Genomic DNA, 22175 nt, shown 5'->3' with positions numbered 1-22175 from the left:
GCAGGTTTTTCAATAAACAGATCTGCAGAAGGGATCTGCTGGTCTAGGGGCCTTTTAACGGCCCACACTGAGGGGCCTCAAGAGGCATTAGGGGAATGAAGGGAGACCATGCAGGATCCCCCACCTGCCACACACACCCCAGTGGCTCCCACCAAGGGGGCCTCCTCAGTTCATTTTCATCCATTTAAACTTTCACATTATACTTTGTCTAGAAAAATAACTCTGCTGCCAAACCAAGAAAGTTTAAGAGCGTCTCATTTAAACCACCTTCACCTGTGGATGCAGAAACAAGTCCCCAGAGGAGAAATAAGTCTCCCAGGGGCAGAGAGTTAAGTGCAGGGCCTTTTACCTGACCCATCATCCTCTCTGGGCCTCCTGGAGAAAAGAACCTTGTCCTACTGCATTCTGACCTGGTCCTCCTCCCCAGCCACCCAGAGATATGTGTGGCTGCTGCAGGAACCTGGGAGGCAGCATTGTAGCAAGAGAACACCCCCCAACCCCCCCGCAACACACACACACACACACACACACCGACCGTGGGATGTTAAATAAACGACAGCCCGGCTCTGAGCAAGGACTCTAAGACTGTGCAGCAGCATGGTGAGACGGCCGAATCCCCACCACTGCCACAAAAATGGCTTCTGTGCCATGTTCTTTACACAGGGGCTGAGTACAAGGTGACAAACGTCTGGGCCCACCACTTCCTGTGCAGCACACCCCTCCCCAGCCCATACCCACGACATAGAGGGGGGCCTCCGTGTGCTTGATGTTGCAGCTGTTGCCTGCAATGCAGGTGTAGCGGCCTGAGTCCTCAGGGGCCACGTCATGGATCACCAGGGAGCCATTCTGGAAGATGTGCATCCTGTCGGGGGAGAAGCCACAGCGCTGGCCAGCTCGCAGGGAGGGGGGGCTGCAGGAGAGGAGGGACGGGTGTGGGAGAGAGGTGGCCCTACCTGGGTCCCAGCTTGGTGGGGTCCAGGATGCGGTCCTTGCCTTTCCACTGAATCAGTGGCTTGGGGTCCCCCTGGGCCTCGCACTGCAGTAGGGCTGTGTGGCCCTGGTACACAGTCGTACGCTCTGGTTCCACTTTGAAGGTGATAAAAACTGGAAGGAAAGAGACCAGCGAGGCGCAGGGAGGGGTAAGCCAAGGGGCTGGCAGGGTACACGGTGCTACCCCAAAGGGCGCTCCCAGCCCCAGGGCCCTGCCACGGTCGCACCTGCCACAGTGAGCTGGACATGGGCACGAATCTGGCCCTGCGGCCCGTTGGAGGCAATGCAAGTGTAGTTGCCGGCATCATCTCGAGTCACCCGGGCAAAATGCAGGGTCCCAGCGTTGTCTGTCACCCACTCTGGGAGGCTGCTCCCATCTGCAGGGGTAACAACGGGAAATTATAGGAAGGATCAGGGTTACACAGACAGCTAGCGATGCCTTCAGTCCCTCACCTCTACTCAAAAACACACCATCGCTCCTGACCACCCACAGGCAAAGTCCAAACTCCTGAGCCAAGTGTTAGAAGCCCCTCCGTTATTTACCCCTCTTCCAATTCTTCAGTGTCACCTCTTCCTCCTACTGCCCTGTGTGACATTCCACGTCTGCCAAACCGGACTCTGTTTGGGCCCAGATCGGCCCTGTTCCTACTCCGCTGCCCATCACTTCTCCCTCCTAGAGCCCATTCCCACTCTTTGCCATCCCAGGCTGTAGATCCATTTTAAGCCTCACCTCTCCCAGAAAGTTCCCCCAGACCTGAGCAGAGGGAGCCTACTTCCTCCTCAGAATCTACAACTGTACTCTCTCACTCTAGGTGGAAATGTCAAAATTGGTCCAACCTTTTAAAAAACAATTTGGCAACTCACATCAAGGGCTATAAAAATGTTCATACCCCCTTTTGTGCATAATTATCCCAATTCTGGGAATCTTTCCCAAAGGAAATAAACCTAAATCCAGAAAAAAACTTTGGCTTAAAGATGTTTATTGCAGCAATGAAAAAAAAGGGGGTGGGTGGGTGGGTGGTTAACAACCAAAATCTCCAACATTTAAGGAACAGTTAAGTAAATTACAGTGAATCCAATTGTTGAAATATTATTAGGATCATCAAAACAAATATTCATGAAGAGTGTATAAAGATGTGGGGAAATGCTTGACAATGGTAAGTAAAAAAGGGTATAAAATTACACCATTACAAAAAAAATAAAAATAAATAATTTTAAAAAAATATTTTTAAAAACTACATAGTTATCTGTATTGTCTAATTCTACAATAAGCATGTCTACAGGCATGCACCACCATGCCTGGCTAATTTTTTAAATTTTTTGTACAGACAGGGTCTCCCTATATTGCCCAGGTTGGTCTTGAACTCCTGGGCTCAAGCGATCCTCCCACCTCGGCCTCCCAAAGTGCTGGAATTACAGGCATGAGCTACCACACTCAGCCAATCATGTAAATTTAATAACTGAAACTATATATACAATAAAACTGCTAGGTAAAAAAAGAAAAACATATGCACAGAAAAAGAAGACATACACCCAAAGATGATAAATGGCAGGACTGTATATTTTTTCTCCCAATATTTTTTTTTTTTTTTGAGATGGAGTCTCGCTCTGTCACCCAGGCTGAAGTGCAGTGGCACAGTCTCGGCTCACTGCAACCTCCGCCTCCTGGGTTCAAACAATTCTCCTACCTCAGCCTCCCGAGTAGCTGGCACTACAGATGCGTGCCACCACCCCTGGCTAATTTTTTGTATTTTCAGTAGAGACGAGGTTTCACCATGTTAGCCAGGATGGTCTCTATCTCATGACCTCGTGATCCACCCACCTCGGCTTCCCAAAGTGCTGGGATTACAGGCGTGAGCCACCACGCCCAGCCTCTTCCAGTATTTTGTAAAGGAGCCCATGTAACTTTTGTTTCTTTTTTCTTTTGAGTCAGAGTCTCACTCTGTCAGCCAGACTCTGGTGCAATGGCATGATCTCGGCCCACTGCAGCCTCCATCTCCTGGGTTCAAGTGATTCTCCTGCTTCAGCCTCCTGAGCAGCTGGGATTGCAAGCATGTGCCACCACGCCTGGCTAACTTTTGCATTTTTAGTAGAGATGGGGTTTCACCATGTTGGCCAGGCTGGTCTCAAACTCCTGGCCTCAAGTGACCCACCCATCTCGGCTTCCCAAAGTGTCGGGATTACAGGCGTGAGCCACTGTGCACGGCCTCCATGTAATTTTTATGTTGGAAAAGATAAACTATTTTGGAAAAGGGGAAGGGAGGACTTTACAGCACTGTCTGAACCAATCCAATCACTTGTTGCCTTGAGTCGTCTTCCATGTTGTCCAAGGCTATAATCTGACTTCTTCTGTGTCTGGCTTTTTCCTTCCTAACTAAACTATACATCAGCCCTGCACTGCTTGTCTAATCTCCACATTTCTTGGCACAGTGCGGGGCACCCAGCAGCCCTCAGGTATGTATCTGATCAGTGAACTGCCTGCCTGCCCCCACCCTATGCCGGCACTGTACCCACCTGCCCGTTCCCACTTAATAGTGGGCTTCTCTCGGCCTGTGGCTGAACAGGGCACCGTGGCCTCCTTGTCAAACTCCATGCACTGCTGTGGCTGGGGTGGTGGTGTGAACTTGAGCTTTTCTGTTTCAGCAGAGGGTGGGTGGAAAGAGGAGGAATTGGGGCCGCTGGAGAGGCCGTGGCCAGGCCTGCTGCTCCCTCCCCTTTCCTCTCCTGCCTAGCCAGGAAGGGTGCTCCCCCAAGACATGCTGGCTCACCCAGCACTTGGACACGGGCTTGCGCCTCGATGCTGCCGGCTGGGGTGCTGCTCACACAACGGTACCATGTCCCATCGTACACCTCCACGTTGTTGATGCGCAAGGTCCCATTCTTGAAGACCTCGAACCGTGAGTCCTGCAGCACAGGTGAGAGGCCTCAGAGCCTGAACCCACACCCACCTCTCCCTGGAGGCTGCCTCCAGGGTAAGAGTGCTATGGAGGTGAGCACAGAAGAGGGCAAGTGGAGGGAAGGCCCCGCCCATCCACTAGCAACACTCTTCTTTCTCACCTCTGAGATGAGCATCTGGTTTCTGTACCAGACAACTGTAGGTTTTGGTGTGGCCTGGGTCAGGCAATCCAAGTAGCCAGGTTTGCCCTCCTCCAGCTGGCTGTCTTGGGGCTTCTTCAGCCAGGAGGGCACAGCTAGACAGACAGGAAGGAAACAGTGAAGGCTGCTTCACAGGTCTCCAAAACCAAAGGATCCATCTCCAAGAAATCCTACTACCATTCTAGGCCCTGAGTTCAGAAGCCCCACGCTACTCAGATGGCAGCAGTTTCCCTTTCAGGAAGACCCAGGTGCCAGCACCTTTTTATTTATTTATTTTTCTTTTAAGACAGGTTCTCACTCTGTCACCCAGGCTGGAGTACAGTGACACAATTATGGCTCACTACAGTCTCGAACTCATAGGCTCAAGTGATTTTTCCCACCTCAGCCTCCCAATAGCTGGGACCACAGGCATGCACCACAATACTTGGCTAATTTTTTTATTTTCTGTAGTGATGGGGTCTTGCTATGTTGCCCGGGCTGGTCTCAAACTCCTGGCTTCAAGCCTCCCAAAGTGCTAAGATTATAGGCATGAGCCACCACGCCCGGCCACCAGCCCCTTTTGAACATTATCTTAGTTAATTGTCACATTAATTAACTTAGTTAACATTATCTTAGTTATAAGCCCCTATGGTAGGCAAGGAGTGGTGGCTCACACCTGTAAACCCAGCACTTTGGGAGGCCGAGGCGGGAGGGTTGCTGTAAGACACTGCACTCTAGCCTAGGCAAGAGTGAAACCCCCATCTCTAAAAAAACAAAAAAACAAACCCCCCAAGGTATGTATTCCAACACCCACTTTACAGCTAAGAAAACAGATGTTCAAAGAAGTAATGGTGGCCAGGCACAGTGGCTCACGCCTGTAATCCCAGCACTTTGAGAGGCAAAGGCGGGCAGATCATTTGAGGTCAGGAGTTCAAAACCAGCCTGGCCAACATAGTGAAACCCCGTCTCTACTAAAAATACAAAAACATTGGCCGGGTGTGGTGGCGGGCACCTGTAATCCCAACTACTGGGGAGGCTGAGGCACAAGAATCGCTTGAACCTGGGAGGTGGAGGTTGCAGTGAGCTGAGATCACGCCACTGCACTCCAGCCTGGGTGAAAGAGTGAGACTCCATCTCAAATAAAAAATAATAATAACAATAATAAAAAAAGAAGAATGGTGATTTGCTAATACCTAATAGTGACAGAATTTAAAACTCTGGTCTGTATGACTCTGAAACCCTTGTTCTTCTTATTACACCATAAAATGCCAAGGCGCAGTCCTCAGAAATCTGTTCTGTTTTAGCAACACTCACTCATCCAGTCCACAACCTTCAATACAACATGAATGGTTGGTTCCCAAAACTACATCCTGATTCCTATAAATCCAATTGCCTACTGGCATTTCCAACTGGATATCCAACAGGCATCTCAAACTTTACGTGTGCTAAAGAGAACACCTGACTTCCCCCAAAACCTGCTCATTCATTTTCCCTATCTCAGTCAACAGAACTATCCAGTCAATTAAGAAAGCCAAAAAGCTAGCCTTGTCTTCTCCCTATACCCCACCCCCATCACACTCATTCTACCAAACCCTATGTACTGGGGCTCCTAAATATATCCTGAATTTGACCACCTCTCACCCCCACCGCTACTGCCTCTGTTCAAGCTCCTTCAGTATCTCCCCTAGACTATTATAGTCATCTACTTAGTATGGGTCTCCTTGTTTATACTCTTGGCCCTAACATTCTAGTCTCAAAACAGCCAGAGTGATCTTCTGAAAAATCAGTCTTCCACTCAAAACCCTGCAAGACCTTCCCATCCAATGTGGTGTGATAGGCTGCTTGCAATGATAGTTATAAACAATCCTCCCATCCCTTTCAACTCTTTTCAATGTGATGTTGACACTTTCCCATCAAGAGGTGGAGTTTATTTCTTTTTGTGTGTGTGAGACAGGGTCTCATCCTGTTACCCAGGCTGGAGTGCAGTCACGCCACTATGGCTTACTGCAGCCTCAGCGTCCCAGGCTCAAGCAACCCTCTCACCTCAGCCTCCCAAGTGGCTAGGACCACAGGCGCGTACCACCACGCCCAGCTAATTTTTTTTTTATTTTTAGTAGAGAACGGGGTCTGGCTATGTGGTCCAGGCTGGTCTCAAACTCCTAGGCTCAAGCAGTCCTCCCACCTTGGCCTCCTAAAATACTGGGATTGCAGCGTGAGCCACTGAACTGGGTCATGGTGTATTTTTCTAGTCCCTGGAATCTGAGTGGCCTGTGACTTCCCTTGTCCAACAGAACACAGTGGTAGTACTGCAGCTTCCACTTTTGCCCTCTTGGAACCCAGCTGCCAGGTGAGGAAGCCTGGGCTAGCCTACTGGAGATGCCATGTGGAGGAGAACTAAGGCACCCTGGTCAATAGCCCCAGTCAACTGCCAGACAGGTGAGTGTGGCCGCCAGGGACCAGGCCAGCTCACCCATCAGCTGACTGCAAACGTGTACACCCAGCGGATAGCACACCAGGTAGACAAGCGGGCCCACCTGAACCTGTCCACAGAATCATAAGCATGTCAACGGCTGTTGTTTGTTGTTTCAAGTCACTACGGTTTGGGTTTTTTTTCTGAGTTGGAGTCTTGCTCTGTCGCCCAGGCTGGAGTGCAGTGGCGTGATCTCTGTTCACTGCAACCTCCACCTCCCAGGTTCAAGCGATTCTCCTGCCTCAGCCTCCCAAGTAGCTGGGATTACAGGCATGTGCCACCATGCCTGGATAATTTTTGTATTTTTTTTTTTTGTATTTTTTATTTTATTTTGAGATAGAGTCTCGCTCTGCCGCCCAGGCTGGAGTGCAGTGGCGCAATCTCGGCTCACTGCAACCTTCGCCTCCTGAGTAGCTGGGATTACAGGCACATGCCACCACACCCGGCTAATTTTTGTATTTTTAGTAGAGACGGGGTTTCAGCACGTTGGTCAGGCTGGTCTCGAATTCCTGACCTCGTGATCCACCTGCCTCGGCCTCCCAAAGTGCTGGGATTACAAGGCGTGAGCCACTGCACCCAGCCATTTTTGTATTTTTAGTAGAGATGGGGTTTCACCATGTTGGCCAGGCTGGTCTCAAACTCCTGACCTCAAGTGATCCACCTGCCTCGGCCTCCCAAAGTGCCACCACGTTTTGAAGTGGTTTGCTATGTAGCAATGGATAACTGATGCCGAAGCCAAAGTCCTTACTATGCTTTTACAAGGCCTATGGAATTTAGTTTCCACCTCTCAGGCAACTTCAACCCCTCTCACCATTGTTTATTCAACTCAAGCCACGCAGGCGACTACTGTTCCTCCAACATACAAGCCCATCTCTGTCTCAGGGCCTATCACATGGCTGGCTCCCTTCTTAATTTAAATACCAGCTCAAATGCACCTTTTACAGAAGTCTTCCCTAAACTCCCACTGGCCCTGCCCTTTCTCTATCACTTGCCCTATTTCATTGTTCTCCCTTGTTCTACTGGCACCTAAAATTATATTTGTTCATTTGATAGTTTTTCTTACTGGCTTTGTCCCCCCTGTTAGAATATGAACTCCACAAGGAGAGGGGCTTCTGCCTGCTTTGTTCACAGTTGCATCCAGTACTGGGAACAGCTAGCACAAGGTGCTCAACAAATCTCTGTTGACTGAATGCATTCCCAGAGCTCTCCGTCTTCTGGGCTCTACCCTCTAACACCCAGCACCTCATCTGGCCCTGTTTGCATCACACACTCTCAAATGCCACAGGCCTCCTTCTCAGAGCACAGCAAGGGACACTGGCGTGGCTCAGTGTCAGCCTCAGTCAGCATCTGTGGAATGACTGATCAAAGCCAGAGTTCCCAAACTTGAACACACATGAAGTATCACCCAGAGCACTTGTTAAATACACATCTACCTGGGTCCCACCCCTAGAGCCTGGGTTGGAAGCTGTGGAGTGGGGCCCCGAATTCTGCATTTTTTTTTTCTTTTTTTTCAAGGCTCCAGCAATGTCTTAGACATTTTTTTGGAGACAGGGTCTTGCTGTCATCCAGGCTCCAGTACAGTAGTGTGATCATAGCTCACTGGAACCTCCAGCTCCCGAGCTCAAATGATCCTCCAGCCTCAGCCTCCCAAATAGTTGGGATTATAGGTGTGCACCACCGTACCTGGTTAAATTTTTTTTTTTTTTTTTTTTCTGAGACAAAGTCTCCCTCTGTCACCCAGGCTGGAGTGCAATGGCACGATCTCAGCTCACTGCAACCTCTGCCTCCTGGATTCAAGCAATTCTCCTGCCCCAGCCTCCCAAGTAGCTGGGATTACAGGTGAGTGCCACCATGCCCGGCTAATTTTTGTATTTTTAGTAGAGACGGGGTTTCACCATGTTGGTCAGGCTGATCTCGAACTCCTGACCTCGTGATCCACCCACCTCGGCCTCCCAAAGTGCTGAGATTACAAGCGTGAGCAACCGTGCCCAGCTAACTTTTTAAATTTCTGTAGACACAAGGTCTCACTATTTTGTCCAGCCTGGTCTCAAACTCCTGGGCTCAAGAGATCTTCCTAACTCGGCCTCCCAAAGCACTGGGATTATAGGTGTGAACCACCTCGCCTGGCCTGTGTTTTAAAAAGTATCCCTAATGAGGCCGGGCATGGCAGCTCACACCCATAATCCCAGCACTTTAGGAGGCCGAGGCAGGTGGATCACTTGAGGTCAAGAGTTTGAGACTAGCCTGGCCAACATGGTAAAACATCGCCTCTACTAAAAATACAAAAATTAGCCAGGTGTGGTGGCACACACCTTTAAACCCAGTTACTTGGGAGGCTGAGGCACGAGAATCACTTGAACCTGGGAGGCGCAGGTTGCAGTGAGCCAAGATCACACCACTACACTCCAGCCTGGGTGACAAGAGTGAGACTCCGTCTCAAACAAAAGAAGAAAAAGTATCCCTAATGAAAGCAGGTGATTCTCAGACCTCAACTGGAGGAAGGCTTGACTGTGCATCTTGCCTTTGCACCTGCACTGTGAGTGTCCTGAGCACTTGTTACACGTGTGCTGTGGTTCCCACCCAAATCACGGCCTGAGTATAGGTGCATGTCTTCTAAGATTTCAGTATCCTAATGGGAATACTAGCATCACAACTTCACATTTACAAAGCCACTTTCATATTCAAATCTTTTTGCAAAGTTACCCACTCGGAAAGATAATAGTAACATAAAGGTAAGTGGAAGAAGCAGATTGCAAAATAGCTTGTATGTATGTGTGTCTCTATGTGCATACTGTAATTTTTATTGTGTATCCTTTTAAACTACCACAAAAGGTTTGGAACAAGGCATGGTATAAAGAAATAAGTAAACAAATAAATCCCTATGCCTGTAGTGAGGATATAAGGTTTGTTTTGTTTTGTTTTGAGATGGAGTCTCACTCTGTTGCCCGGGCTGGAGTGCAATGGTGCGATCTCAGCTCATTGCAACCTCTGCCTCCTGGGTTCAAGCAATTTTCCTCCTTCAGCCTCCTGAGTAGCTGGGATTACAGGTGTGCCCCACCACACCCAGCTAATTTTTGTATTTTTAGTAGAGATGGGGTTTCACCATGTTGGTCAGGCTGGTCTCAAACTCCTGACCTTGTGATCCGCCCGGCTCGGCCTCCCAAAGTGCTGGGATTACAGGCATGAGCCACCGCGCCCGGCCTGATATAAAGGGTTTATCATGTGTACTTTCAGTCATATGTCTTGCTTTTCTCCCCCTCTTTTTTTTCATAAGTAATATGTTTAGTAAAGAAATTTGGAAAGCATAACAAACTAAAACAAATTAAAACTCACCTATAATTTTGTCCACTATTACCTCCCAAAAAAGAAAAATCATTTTCATCTACTTCATTTGACCTTTCCAACCACCTTGTGGGGTAGGTAGTAGATTACTGGCTCCATTTTATGGATGAGGAGACTGAACCCCAGTAAGGTGGGTGATTTGCTACCATCGTCACTCTGTGCATTGGGAGCATAGTGGGACCCAGGTCTCTAGACTCCTAGTCTATTGCTCTTTCCTCTGTACCCAGAGGACCATTTTTCTGTGAGGGCTGTCACTATTTCCTCTGGAGCACCCACCCTAACCCCTGTGCCTGGCTCTCTACTGTCTACACCGACTCCCAGTAGTGAACTGATTCCCAAGCCTGCAGGGCCCAGAACTGAGAGGGCCTCAGGTGAGTACCAGGGAAGCCTCTGTCCATCACACCCAGACCTGTGTTCCCCTCCACCTCTCCTTGACCTTCAGGGCAAAGGTGCTCACTGGCCACAGTGATGTTGACATCCTGTCTCCGCTGACCAGCCAGGTTGGCCGCGTGGCAGGTGTAGACACCAGCATCACTTTCAGCAATATTGGCCAACACCAACTCGTGGCCCTTCTGGTAGACCCTGCCATGGGTGGGCAGCCGGACTCCCGCGTGCTCCCACCACACGCTGGGCTCTGGCAGACCCTTGGGGGGAAGGCAGGTCACACGCTCCTCGCTGCCAGCTGTAAACACCCGTGGCTCAAATAGCGGCATGTCTTCAATCTCTGCAAGGACATAAGTAGGAGGAATGGCCCAATTATTGTGGGTCTCAGGGTACATGATGTTCTCCCACAGCAAGCCTAGGCCCTTTCCCAGCACAAACCCTCCCCTGCAGCCCTCTGCGTCTCCTCTTCCTACTCCCAGCATCCTTTTCTTCCCCTGCCCTCCAAGCGGCTGAGTAAAAACAGAAGCCTAAATCTCTATGTGCCAAAAATGTTAAAGGCAGCCTCCCACATCAGCACCCCAGACCCAGAGACTCACCTGCTAGGTGAAGTGTGGCTTCCAGGATGATGGGTGGGCCCCTCTGCCCCTGGCCAATGCAGCGGTAGATCCCTGCATTGCGTGGCCGGACCTGGGTCAGCAGCAGAGACCCATTGGCAAACACTGTGGCTCTGCGGAGGTGTGGGGGGCTGCAGAGGGGAGAGTGCAATTTGGAGAAAGTGGCCAATAGGCCTAGTTCTGGAAAGGAATGCAAGGGAACCCCTTTCCTGCAAAGTCGGAAATGTAGTAAGGAATCGACCAGGAACAGGGCAGAGAGAAGGAAGCTGACACTCCACACTGGTGTGTGTACCTGCATACACTTGCTCAGGTGCACGTGCAGGTGTGTGTTCCAACTACAGGAGATCAGCTCGGGAAGCGATGAGGCAAATGGCAATGCAGGTGAGAGAGAGAGTGATATGGTTTGGCTGTGTCCCCACTCAAATCTCATCTTAAATTGTAGCTCCCATAATTCCCACATGTTGTGGGAGGGATCCAGTGGGAGGTAACTGAATCATGGGGGCAAATCTTTCCCGTGCTGTTCTCATGATAGTGAACAAGTCTCACGAGATCTGATGGTTTTAAAATGAGGCATTCCCCTGCAGAAGCTCTCTCTCCTTTGCCTGCTGCCATCCATGTAAGACGTGACTTGGTCTTCCTTGCCTTCTGCCATGATTGTGAGGCTCTTTCTTTTGTAAACTGCTCAGTCTCGGGTATGTCTTTATCAGCAGCATTAAAATGGACTAATACACAGAATAACCACCATGTGCAACTGTCGAGACAGGGGAGCCACCTTCCCACAGGGCCACGTTGATAGGGCACCCAGCTCCAGGGTCAGATACCCCTCAGCCATACCAGGCAGGCTACTGATGATGTCCTCAGGGCTGAAGCCAAGTGGCATCCAAGCCCCTAGCCTAGGAAGCCACACCCCCAAGGACCATGGTCATGCCTGACACTGCAAAGGTGTTCTATGCTCTCCTAGTGTCCAGGCAAGAACAGAAGTCCCTGCAGTAGAGCTGGAACCTTTTAGAGGTGTTTGCTTCCTCTAAAAAGTGTGTGTGTGTGTGTGTGTGTGTGTGTGTGTGTGTGTGTGATGTCTTTGCCACACTGGATCACGCTATCTAGACTATGACCACCTGACTACCTAGGTCTCTTGTGTCTCTCTCATCCCTGGGGTCTCTACCCTTCCATCCCAGAAGACCCATGTGGGTGGTGGGGAGAGAGAAGTGGAACCATCACTAGCTCAGAGTGCCTTTGTGCAAACTGGAAAAGGGCTCTTCCCAGAGACTCTTCCCTGTGTCAGACTCATCTTGTAAAAGCAAAACATTCAACTGTGTCTCTTGGAAATTTGAAATAATACATGTACAAACCTGTGATGTCTGTGATACAAATCGCACCCCCTTCTACAGAATGCATGTGTGTGGTACATGGTACTGGAATGCTCCCAGCCAGATGCCTTACCGACTGCGGTTAGTGATGGGAGTCTCATCCTCAAAGAGCCACTGCAGGCTCGGAGGTGGCTGGGCTGAGAACTGGCAATGGAACATGGCCTCCTCATTCCTCGCTACTACCACGTCCTGGGGTGCCAGCACCACCCTGGCAAAGCTTTCATCTGGAGAGGGAAAGATGGGGGAGCAGGCAGCCTGGGTGGTGAGGCCCTCCTGTCCTCACCTCATCCCTTCCGCCCCCACCCCAGGCTCACCAGCAATGCTCAAGGTGAAGTTCTGGCTGCTGCAAGCCTGGCCAAAAGCATTGTGGGCGCAGCAGGAATACAGCCCACTATGCTCAGGACCAGCTGGCCGGAGCGTCAGGTTCCGCTCCTTGCTGCTGACTGTGTGGTTGCTCTGACCATCAGAAAGGGGGGTCCCATCTCGGAACCATTGGTAGGTGGGCCTGCAGGGCAGACACAGTCAGCAGTGGTGGGGAGGGGTACTCAGTGGCCAGTGGAGAGGATACAGAATCAGAGGGTCAGGGCTAGACCTTTCAGTTTATACATGGAGAAACGGCCTGAGGAAGGGAAGGGACTTGCAAAAGGGCACACAGTAATTCTGATTCAGGGGCAGAATCAAGTTGATATTAGATCTCCCAGCTCTACACACAATGTGGCTCACTCTTCAGGCCACCAGGGGCCAGCATAGGGCAATATCTGGGGGCAGGCAGGGTGAAGAGCACCGTGGTGGTGGAACGAGTGGTCACAGAATGGAGCGAGGTAACATCCGCATAGAGTCCAAGATTTCGGGAGACATCCCTGTCCGGAATAACCCTCTTCATCCCCACCTCCCTGACTCCTTACCGAGGGTGCCCATCAACGTGGCAATGAAGTGTGACCTGGGTCGGTGGCTGGATCTCAGCTTCCGAGGCTGGATGCTTCAGGACCACAGGACCTGCCTCAATCCCTGTAGCAGAGGCCACAGTTGCAGTGAGGGGCAGAGCAGGGCAAAGGCGGGAAGGCAGAGGGCAAGGAGTGCAAGCAGGAAGCCGTGCAACCTCGAGGCTCTGTGCCAACAGACACAAGGAAGCCCTGGAGGCTGAGGCTGGGGCTACAGTTACCAGATACTAAGTGCCTGCCTGGTCCCTGGCAGGTCAAGTCTGACACTTGGCCAAGGGCTCGGCCGCCCTTTCCATTTGCACAAGCATGCAGCAGATAAATGGGTCCCAGACTTGAAGGAAAAATTTTTGGAAAAAATATAACTTTTAATTTCCTCTTATCCACATGAGCAAAAAGAGCTGATGATAAATGCATTCTGCCTGGCCCGTTTAACTGGAAATGGGAGAAGCTGAGGTAAGGGAGGGATCCCCCAGGCCTCAGTCATTGAGGGTCTGACAGGGGGACTGGGCACAGCCCCCCTGGCTCTCACATTTGATGTTGAAGGAGGCGTTGGCACTGCGGGCTTCTTCTCCAGTGACATCATCCCGAGCCACACACTGGAAGGTGCCAGAGTCCTGCAGCCGGTCCACAGCTACAAAGCTCAGGCTGCTGCCCTGGGCGAAACGCCGCTCCGTGTCCTGGACAGGGGCCCCATCGAGCAGCCAGTACACATGTACCGGGCCCGGAGCCTCAACCTCACAGCGAAGCAGCGCCCGGCGCCCCTGCAGTGCATCCTGGGAGGACGGCTGCTTGATGAAGACAATGGCTGTCTGGGTACCTGTAGATGCAAATGGGAGAGGCAGGGTCAGGGGGAGCTGCAGCCTCTGTCCTAACACAGGCCACCTTGTGCACAGGAGGAAAGCGGCTGTGTACACAGGAGGCGTCCAGTAAGTGCAGGTGTGAAGGATCATGATGCCACAATTGCAAGAGTCCCCTGAAAAACTTTTCTTCTTCTTTTTCTTTTTGAGATTTCTTTTTCTTTTTTTGCTCTTGTCACCCAGGTTGGAATGTGGTGGTGTGATCTCAGCTCACTGCAACCTCCACCTCCTGCGTTCAAGTGATTCTTCTGCCTCAGCCTCTCGAGTAGCTGTGATTATAGGCATGAGCCACCACACCCAGCTAATTTTTGTATTTTCAGTAGAGACAGGGTTTCGCCATGTTGGCCAGGCTGGTCTTGAACCCCTGACCTCAGGTGATCTGCCCGCCTCGGCCTCCCAAAGTGCTAGGATTACAGGCGTGAGCCACCACGCCCAGCCCCCTGAAGAGCTTTTCAACTGTGCTGAGTGCTCTGTAGGATACAAAGACACAGCAGCCTCTCCTCAAGAGGTCTGAAGACTAGAGGGGCACACAGAACACAGTTACAGTCACATAAATGCCAAATGAATGGGGTGGGCAGGCAGTAGTGACTTGAGCACGAAGGAAGAAGGGATCCCTAAGGGCTGGCTGCACAGGGAGGCTTCCTAGCAAAAGAGAGTCTGGGCCTGCAGGGTGAGATCACAGGAGGTTTTGATGCCAGGCTGAGGAGCCGGGGACACTGCAGGCCACCTTCCCCCAATATAGACTCAGGAGGTTTAGTAAAGTTAAATCATGACCCAAACAGCACCCTGGAAAGATGGCTTCACTCACGCCCCTCGACGGTGCCAGCATCAGAGGTGGCCACAGATGGGATGCTTTGAATCTCATCCGCAAATGCTCTGCAGCCCAACGTTTCCCAGACGCTTCTTTGAAAAAACCCAACCCATCACTGGAGAAGCCAAGATTCTCTAGAAACCTGGGCTATTGCCAAAAACAAGCCAAGGTCATTCCCATGTCCTGTTCTTTTTTTTTTTTGAGACGGAGTCTCGATCTGTCACCCAGGCTGGAGTGCAGTAGCGCGATCTTGGCTCACTGCAAGCTCCGCCTCCTGGGTTCACGCCATTCTCCTGCCTCAGCCTCCTGAGTAGCTGGGACTACAGGCGCCCACCACCACGCCCGGCTAATTTTTTGTATTTTTAGTAGAGATGGGGTTTGACGGTGTTAGCCAGGATGGTCTCGATCTCCTGACGTCGTGATCCGCCCGCCTCGGCCTCCCAAAGTGCTGGGATTACAGGCGTGAGCCACCGCACCCAGCCCCATGTCCTGTTCTTTATCCCTGAAAATCCATCTGTGGCCAAGGTCAGCTTCTCTGTGTTAAGAGGAGAGCCATGTGGTTCCAGAGTTCCACTTGAAGTCATTCCCCTTCCTGCACCATTATAGTTCAGCTCTGGCCACAGGGTCCCTGCAACCAAAGGTGGAACCGCAGTCAGTGGGAACAAAGGAAAGAGGAAGAAGCCTATACTGTATGGCAGATGGGTTTAGGGAGGCAGAGGGCAGAGCCGGGCAGGTGGGTGGCATGGTTATGGCGGCGGCAGGAGCAACACACTGGACTTTGTTCCTAGCCCGCGTGGGCGACTTGCAGAGGCCTGGAGCCACTGGGCCTTGAACACAGAAGAGGACTCCCTGATCCCCCTGCCCCCGGAAGAAGAAATGGGCCACCTGGAACTGCTACCTGGAAGCAGCAGGCTCTGCCTTGAGCCAAACTGGCTGGGCAAGGGTAGAAAGGTACTAACGGAGTCTTTTCCATCCCTTCCCAAACCACTGGAAACTAATCTTGGCCTACAGAGCCCCTTCCAAGTCCCTGGAGGTGGGGTTCTGTTCTTTACGGCATGAGAATCAGTCTCCTCATAAAGTTAGTGTCAAGACAATTCCAGGATCCCCCAGGCTGGGTCCAGATGAGGGGCTGCCCCTGGTGTTGGTCCATCTCCCAACATGCTCATAGGTGCCAGCCCACATCTCCTGACACAAAACCCAGTCATGGAGCTGGAAGCAGCTCCAAGCAGCCCATTACTTCTCAGCGTGGCACTGATGGTTCTCTGGGTGGGCTATTCCACCTGCTGTGCAAGCTAACAAATCTGCCCTCCCGGCATTGTGACAATTCAAACACATCCCTACACATTTCCAAATGATCCACAGGAATAGGGCTCTGTTCCTGCTCAGCACCGTGGTACAGATGGGTAAACCCAGGTCCAGGCACAAGAAGGAATCTGCCCACGATCAAATAGCTCATATGTGGCAGAGCCAGGACTATGACCCAAAGAAACCAACTCTGTGCTCTTCCCATCCCCGCCCAGGGACTCAGAAACAACCCTCGAAGCATCTGATCCTACAATGAGGAGTCACATTCCCGACTGCCAGGTAGTGTGTGGACACACCTCTTGCAGACAATGTCAGGCACACAAAGGCACCCAGCAAGCACTGCCTGAACCAAAGTGACCTCTGAGGAAGCATGGGGCAAGAACTGGTTCACGGGGTACTTCTGGAGCACCTCTCATGACGCAGATGGGCAGAATCAGACTGAGTCCCCAGTGGGCCTCTGCAAATGTGACTCACCAAAATCCTAGGACCTTTCTTTTTTTTTGAGACGGAGTCTTACTTACTCTGCCACCCACGCTGGAGTGCAGTGGTGCAATCTTGGCTCACTGCAACCTCCACCTCTCGGATTTAAGTGATTCTCATGCCTTAGCCTCCCGAGTAGCTGGGATTACAGGTACGCACCACAACGCCTGGCTAATTTTTGTATTTTTTGTGGAGACAGGGTTTCACCATGTTGGCCAGGCTAGTCTCGAGCTCCTGACCTCAAGTGATCCACCCACCTCGGCCTCCTAAAGTGCTGGGATTACAGATGTGAGCCATGGCGCCCTGCCCAAAATCCTAGGATCTTTGACCCACAACTCCAGGAGGCTTGTCAAAGACCAAAGAGAGATCACCTGCCTTCGAAGTGTGGACAAGCCCCCACTTCCTCGCTCAGCTTCTGCAGACACGGTGGGGAGCCAGGAGTCTCACCCACACAGAGGAGCAGCTAAGGGGCTGGAATGAGACAGGCTGGGCTCAGATCCTGACCTGTTACACTCAGTGTGTCTGACCTTGGGTAAGTAACACAGACTGTGTCTCAGCTTCCTCTGCCTCTCTCACAAGGCTGTCATGAGTTGTAAACCTGGAAACATACATGAAGTGCCTTGCAAAGGGTTCATCTTCAGTAAACGGCAGCTACTGTTAATATTCTCATGATCACCCCTCCTGCTCAAGGACTCAACTTCTAAGAAGATTAGAAGGCTCTCCACTTGCCAAGGGCCAGGACCACTCCCAGACCCTGGCCAGGGAAGGAGCCGCCACAGCAGAGAAGTCTGAAGGGAATAAGCAGGTGGTGGGTGGGATAGAGGGGAAGGGGCCCTGAGCTTGCAGGAACCACAGACCACCTGCCACAGAAACCCAAGCTGGGAGAAGAGACAGCGTGACTCAGAGAGACCCCAGCTCAGCCTCGGCCACCCCCAGCTCAGCCTCCAGCACCCACTCCTGGGGCTGGGACTGGACTGCTCCATAGCTGTGGTGAGAGATGCTGCATTCCCAGACTGCCACTCAGAGCCCCCTGTGCCCCAACGACTGGGCCTGGGAAACATCAAAGCTGGCCCCGAGGGGGCCTCTGTCCTGACGTCAGCTCACAGCAGGTCCTGGTTAGTGCTTGGCTGGGACAGACTTTAGATGTTTCTTTTTGCTTTTTTTTTTTTTTTTTTTTTTGAGACAGAGTTTTCGTTCTTGTTGCCCAGGCTGGAATGCAATGGCACAATCTCAGCTCACGACAACCTCTGCTTCCCGGGATCAAGCGATTCTCCTGTCTCAGCCTCCCAACTAGCTGGGATTACTGGCATGAGCTACCACGCCCAGCTAATTTTGTATTTTTAGTAGAGACTGAGTTTCTCCATGTTGGTCAGGCTGGTCTTGAACTCCCAACCTCAGGTGATCCGCCCGCCTCGGCCTCCCAAAGTGCTGGGATTACTGGCATGAGCCACCCCGCCCAGCAGATGTTTCAAAAGGCAGAGAATGCAGCTCCCAGGTCTGCTCCAAGCCCCCAGCCCCTGCTATACACACCTCAACCATGAGGCTCTTTATTCAGGTTGGCCCAGTGCTGCGGCACCCATGTTTGCTCAGAAGACAGTCTGTGGTGTGCCCAGCCTGGCCATCTGCCCAGCTTGCAGCAGGGGACGTTGGCCTGTTGTTTGTTGTTGGGCTATTTTTGAGATAGGGTCTCACTCTGTTGTCCAGGCTGGAGTACAGTGGTGCCATCACGGCTCACTGCAGCCTTGACCTCCAGGGCTCAAGTGATCCTCCCACCTCGGCTTCCCAGGTAGCTGGGACCTCAAGCGTGTGCCACCATGCCCAGCTAGTTTTTTATAGAGACAGGGTTTTGCCATGTTGCCCAGGCTGGTCTTGAACTCCTTAGCTCAAGCGATCCTCCCATCTCTGCTTCCAAAGTGCTGGGATTATAGGCATGAGCCACCGTGCCTGGCTTTGGTCCGCTGTTTTGTTTTGGGGAAGCAGACAAAGGAGACCTGGCAGAAAGGTCAGACTCCAAGAAAGGAGCTGGGAAGTAAGGGACTCTACTTTTGCTTTGTCAGAAGCTTTGCTGATAACAAGAAAAGGAGGACAGCAATGACAGAGAAGAAGGCAGGCGGTTTGGGATTGAGGTGGTACCTGCCTCAAGGTGATGTAGTCACCAGCACATTCCTGTCCCCACCCCCTGACTTGAGTATGCACCCAGGACTGTGGTCTGGGAAAGGTCCTGGGCTTCCCCAGGCTGCCTCCTCTTTTGCCACCGGGCCATGCCATGCAACCCCCTCCACTGCACACAAGCCCCCATGGAGATGCAGGCCACGTGACCCCGGAGGCAGTCAGCTCCATGTGCAGCTTTGCTGCTGCCAAACAGCCCTGCCTCCGCTGCTCCCTAGTGACGCTACCTTAGTGTGGCCTCTGCACCCTTCTTTGCCGTGAAATGGGGACAGCGGCCCACCACCCCACCTAAGGGCTAACGGGTTCACATTCACAAAGCCCACACACAACACAAAACGCAGAGGGTGCTGCTTCCCCGGTATGAGCCTGCCGTACCGGGCTCAGCAGGCAAGAAGCCCTCAGCAACAACAGGCAGACAGGGCCATCTGCCCACACCAGGCGCCGACCCCAACAAAGCCGGAGCTGCAAACACCCAATAAGGACATTTTCCAAGCCATTTTCTTGGCTCCCTAACAGCCATCTATATGCAGACACTCACTCTGCCTGCGTCTCCCGTGCCTGCCCTCCACCCCCACCCCCGCCAGCATCTGGTCTGGTGCCCACCCTCCATGTTGCTCTCTGGGCTCAGGCCCAGCCAGCCCATGTGTGCATATGTGTGCGTGTATACACACACATATGTGTAAACATAATTGTTACAGAGAGCAGGGAGCAGCAGGAAGTTTTTCCTAAGCACTCCCACTCTAAGTAATTTTGGCTGCTTCAATCCAAGGATCCATCTGGGCCACTCAACTACCCATCTCTCAGGAGCTAGAACTCCTGGTTTAGGAAAAACACCCCCAGGACCTATATAGGCCTCAGAATCTGCCACACATCACTGTTTGATTCTATCAATCAACTTCTTTCTCTCATTAAAGAAAATGCCATCCGGCCAGGCGCAGTGACTCACACCTGTAATCCCAGCACTTTGGGAGGCCAAGGCGGGCGGATCACAAGATCAGGAGTTTGAGACCAGCTTGGCCAACATGGTAAAAGAAAACGCCATCCTTCAGATGTCTCAGGACCAGGCTGAGATAGAAAGACCCTGGCTGAGTGGGGAGCTTGATGCTACCAGCCCAGAAGTCCTCCAGGAGTGTGCTCCACAGAGGCACGGGGATTTTGCATGGTGGAGCATGACTGTGTGAATAATTGCAGGATCTCCCACACCCCAAGTCAATCAGCCACACATATGTGTCTGACTCTTCCACACCAGCACCACACTAAAGACTCAGTCCTTTGGCCGGGTGCGGTGGCTCATGCCTGTAATCCCAACACTCTGGGAGTCCAAGGCAGGTAGACCACCCAAGGTCAGGAGTTCGAGACCAGCCTGGCCAACATGGTGAAACCCCGTATCTACTAAAAATACAAAAATTAGCTGGGCATGGTGGCGCGTGCCTATAATCCCAGTTACTTGGGCGGCCAAGACAGGAGAATCGCTTGAACCAGGGAGACAGAGGTTGCAGTGAGCCGAGATCACGCCACTGCACTCCAGCCTGGGTGACAGAGCAAGATCCATCTCAAAAAAAAAAAAAAAAAAAGACTCAGTTCCCGGCTCCACGGCCTGGGTCCCTGTAGGGAATATCCTGAATGCCAGATGGCCCCTAGAGTCCAGGTCAAGGTGGGTGGCTCCTGTAGGGCATACATAGACCCCCAAGGGAGAGGTTTGCCAGCTTCCCAGTGTAGGGAAACAGCGCCAGGCCACAGGCCAGGAGAAGCAGCCCTCAACCTGAGAAGCATAAATGTTCCAGGGGAGGAGTAGCCCCGGGGCTCCCTGACCCACAGAGGACAAACTTCCTCTCAAGTCCCCACCACTTGGAAACTCTGAAGGCCAAGCCAGAGGGCCCAGGGTGCCTCCCCAACCCCTGAATAGCCTACCTAATCCTCCCCCAGGGCCCAGTGCACTGTACTGCAGACCCCATACCTTAAAGATCTGACTAATAACTCTGGACTGCACTTGAGCCACCCCAAAGATGTGTGGCCCAGAGATACTTTTTTTCTTTTTGAAATAGGGTCTCATTCTGTCGCCCCACACTGAAGTGCAGTGATGCAAGCATGGCTCACTGCAGCCTCAACCTCCGAGGCCCAAGCAATTCTCCCACCTCAGCCTCCTGAGTAGCTGGGGCCACAGGCATGTGCCTCCATGCCCAGCTAATTTTCAAATTGTTTTTGTAGAATTGGGGTCCCCCTAGGTTGCCCAGGCTGGTACTGAGCTTCTGGGCTGAAGTGATCCTCCTGCCTCAGCCTCCCAAAGTGCTAGGATTACAGGCATGAGCCACCATGCCTGGCCACATTTGTAACGTTTTGAAGAACAGTCTCAATCACTACAGGAATAACTCATTTGAGTGAACAGTAAGTCCAGTCATCTCCCTTTCACCCAGGTTGGCAGAAACACAAAATGCTGCAGGGCTATTTGTGACTCTGAGGATTTAGAATGTCTCCCCTGACTACCACCAGTACACTGTATGTGGTTTCAGTGCAAGCAACCCAGACTGTCTGATGGTGAGCCGAGAGCATAAGGGTTCAGAGGTCACTGAAGATGGACAAGCTGACTCCAAGACCCAGTGAGCTGCAGAGCACAAAATTCTGCTCCCCTTCTGTCTTCCCAGGGTCTACAAAAGGTCCCAGGTTCACCAACAGGAGCTCTCCAAAATCCATCCCAGACCTTGCCCTAAGCAGAGCAAGAGGGAGCAGAGCCAGGGACCCTGCTGAGTTTTCCTATCCTGGGACTTAATATCAGTATCTGGAGAGGTTCCCACATCCAGATTAGAGAAACAGAACAGGATCACCAAGGACTGGGGCAGAAACAATTTAGCAGGCCGGCTCTTACATCTCTGGTGAAAACCGAAACTCAGACTTGCCTGTCCCACTCCCAGGAGGCCCTGGAGGGGGCAGATTAACCTCTAAGGGCAGGAGTAAGGCCTTGGGTCCGGCATCACGTGGTATCCAAGCATGGAGAGACAAGAATGCCAGCCAGCTGAGTCAGGCACAGCGCCTGTAATCCCAGCAACTTGGGAGGATGAGGCAAGAGGATCCCTTGAGGCCAGGAGTTCCGCCTGAGCAAGATAGTCAAAAAAAAACCCAGAAACATGGCACATAACGTAAGGTGCTCCCCAGCCAGGGGTCACCATCAGAACCTGGACCCCGCCCATCTTCTTCTGGGGCTGGAAGGGCTGTACCCAGTACATGCCTCTTGCCCTTAGTGACCCTTAAATGGCTGTGGAGTCTCTTAGGAAGTAGCAATTAATGAAAAATGCAGCTGAAGTGAGGTGGTGTGATGAGATGGAAGGAACATAAGTTAGGGAAACCTGGGTTCTGGTTTGATACAGTCACTAAT

The 22175-nt window shown here is 51.8% G+C and overlaps 1 protein-coding gene across 2 annotated transcripts in view; it reads right to left on the bottom strand.

The window, feature by feature from the left end:
• PTK7 (protein tyrosine kinase 7 (inactive)) overlaps positions 1 to 22175 on the bottom strand; it is an 85606-nt gene that overhangs the window by 18676 nt on the left and 44755 nt on the right. The window contains exons 2-13 of one of the 2 annotated variants that reach the window (XM_004044048.5): positions 13713 to 14000; positions 13148 to 13250; positions 12557 to 12747; positions 12316 to 12466; positions 10858 to 11006; positions 10335 to 10601; positions 4048 to 4181; positions 3759 to 3894; positions 3505 to 3624; positions 1218 to 1367; positions 954 to 1104; positions 735 to 862 (exon numbers count right to left, since the gene is read on the bottom strand). In XM_004044048.5, the coding sequence (XP_004044096.1) occupies positions 735 to 862; positions 954 to 1104; positions 1218 to 1367; positions 3505 to 3624; positions 3759 to 3894; positions 4048 to 4181; positions 10335 to 10601; positions 10858 to 11006; positions 12316 to 12466; positions 12557 to 12747; positions 13148 to 13250; positions 13713 to 14000 (1968 nt within the window). The remainder of the gene's footprint in view (positions 1 to 734; positions 863 to 953; positions 1105 to 1217; positions 1368 to 3504; positions 3625 to 3758; positions 3895 to 4047; positions 4182 to 10334; positions 10602 to 10857; positions 11007 to 12315; positions 12467 to 12556; positions 12748 to 13147; positions 13251 to 13712; positions 14001 to 22175) is intronic. The other variant, XM_063707615.1, reaches the window with a different exon arrangement.

The sequence above is a fragment of the Gorilla gorilla genome, chromosome 5 (assembly GCF_029281585.2).
Source record: "Gorilla gorilla gorilla isolate KB3781 chromosome 5, NHGRI_mGorGor1-v2.1_pri, whole genome shotgun sequence".
Classification (NCBI taxonomy): Eukaryota; Metazoa; Chordata; class Mammalia; order Primates; family Hominidae; genus Gorilla; species Gorilla gorilla.
Note: the sequence above shows the minus strand (reverse complement) of the source record. Positions and strands in the feature narration are given on the sequence as shown.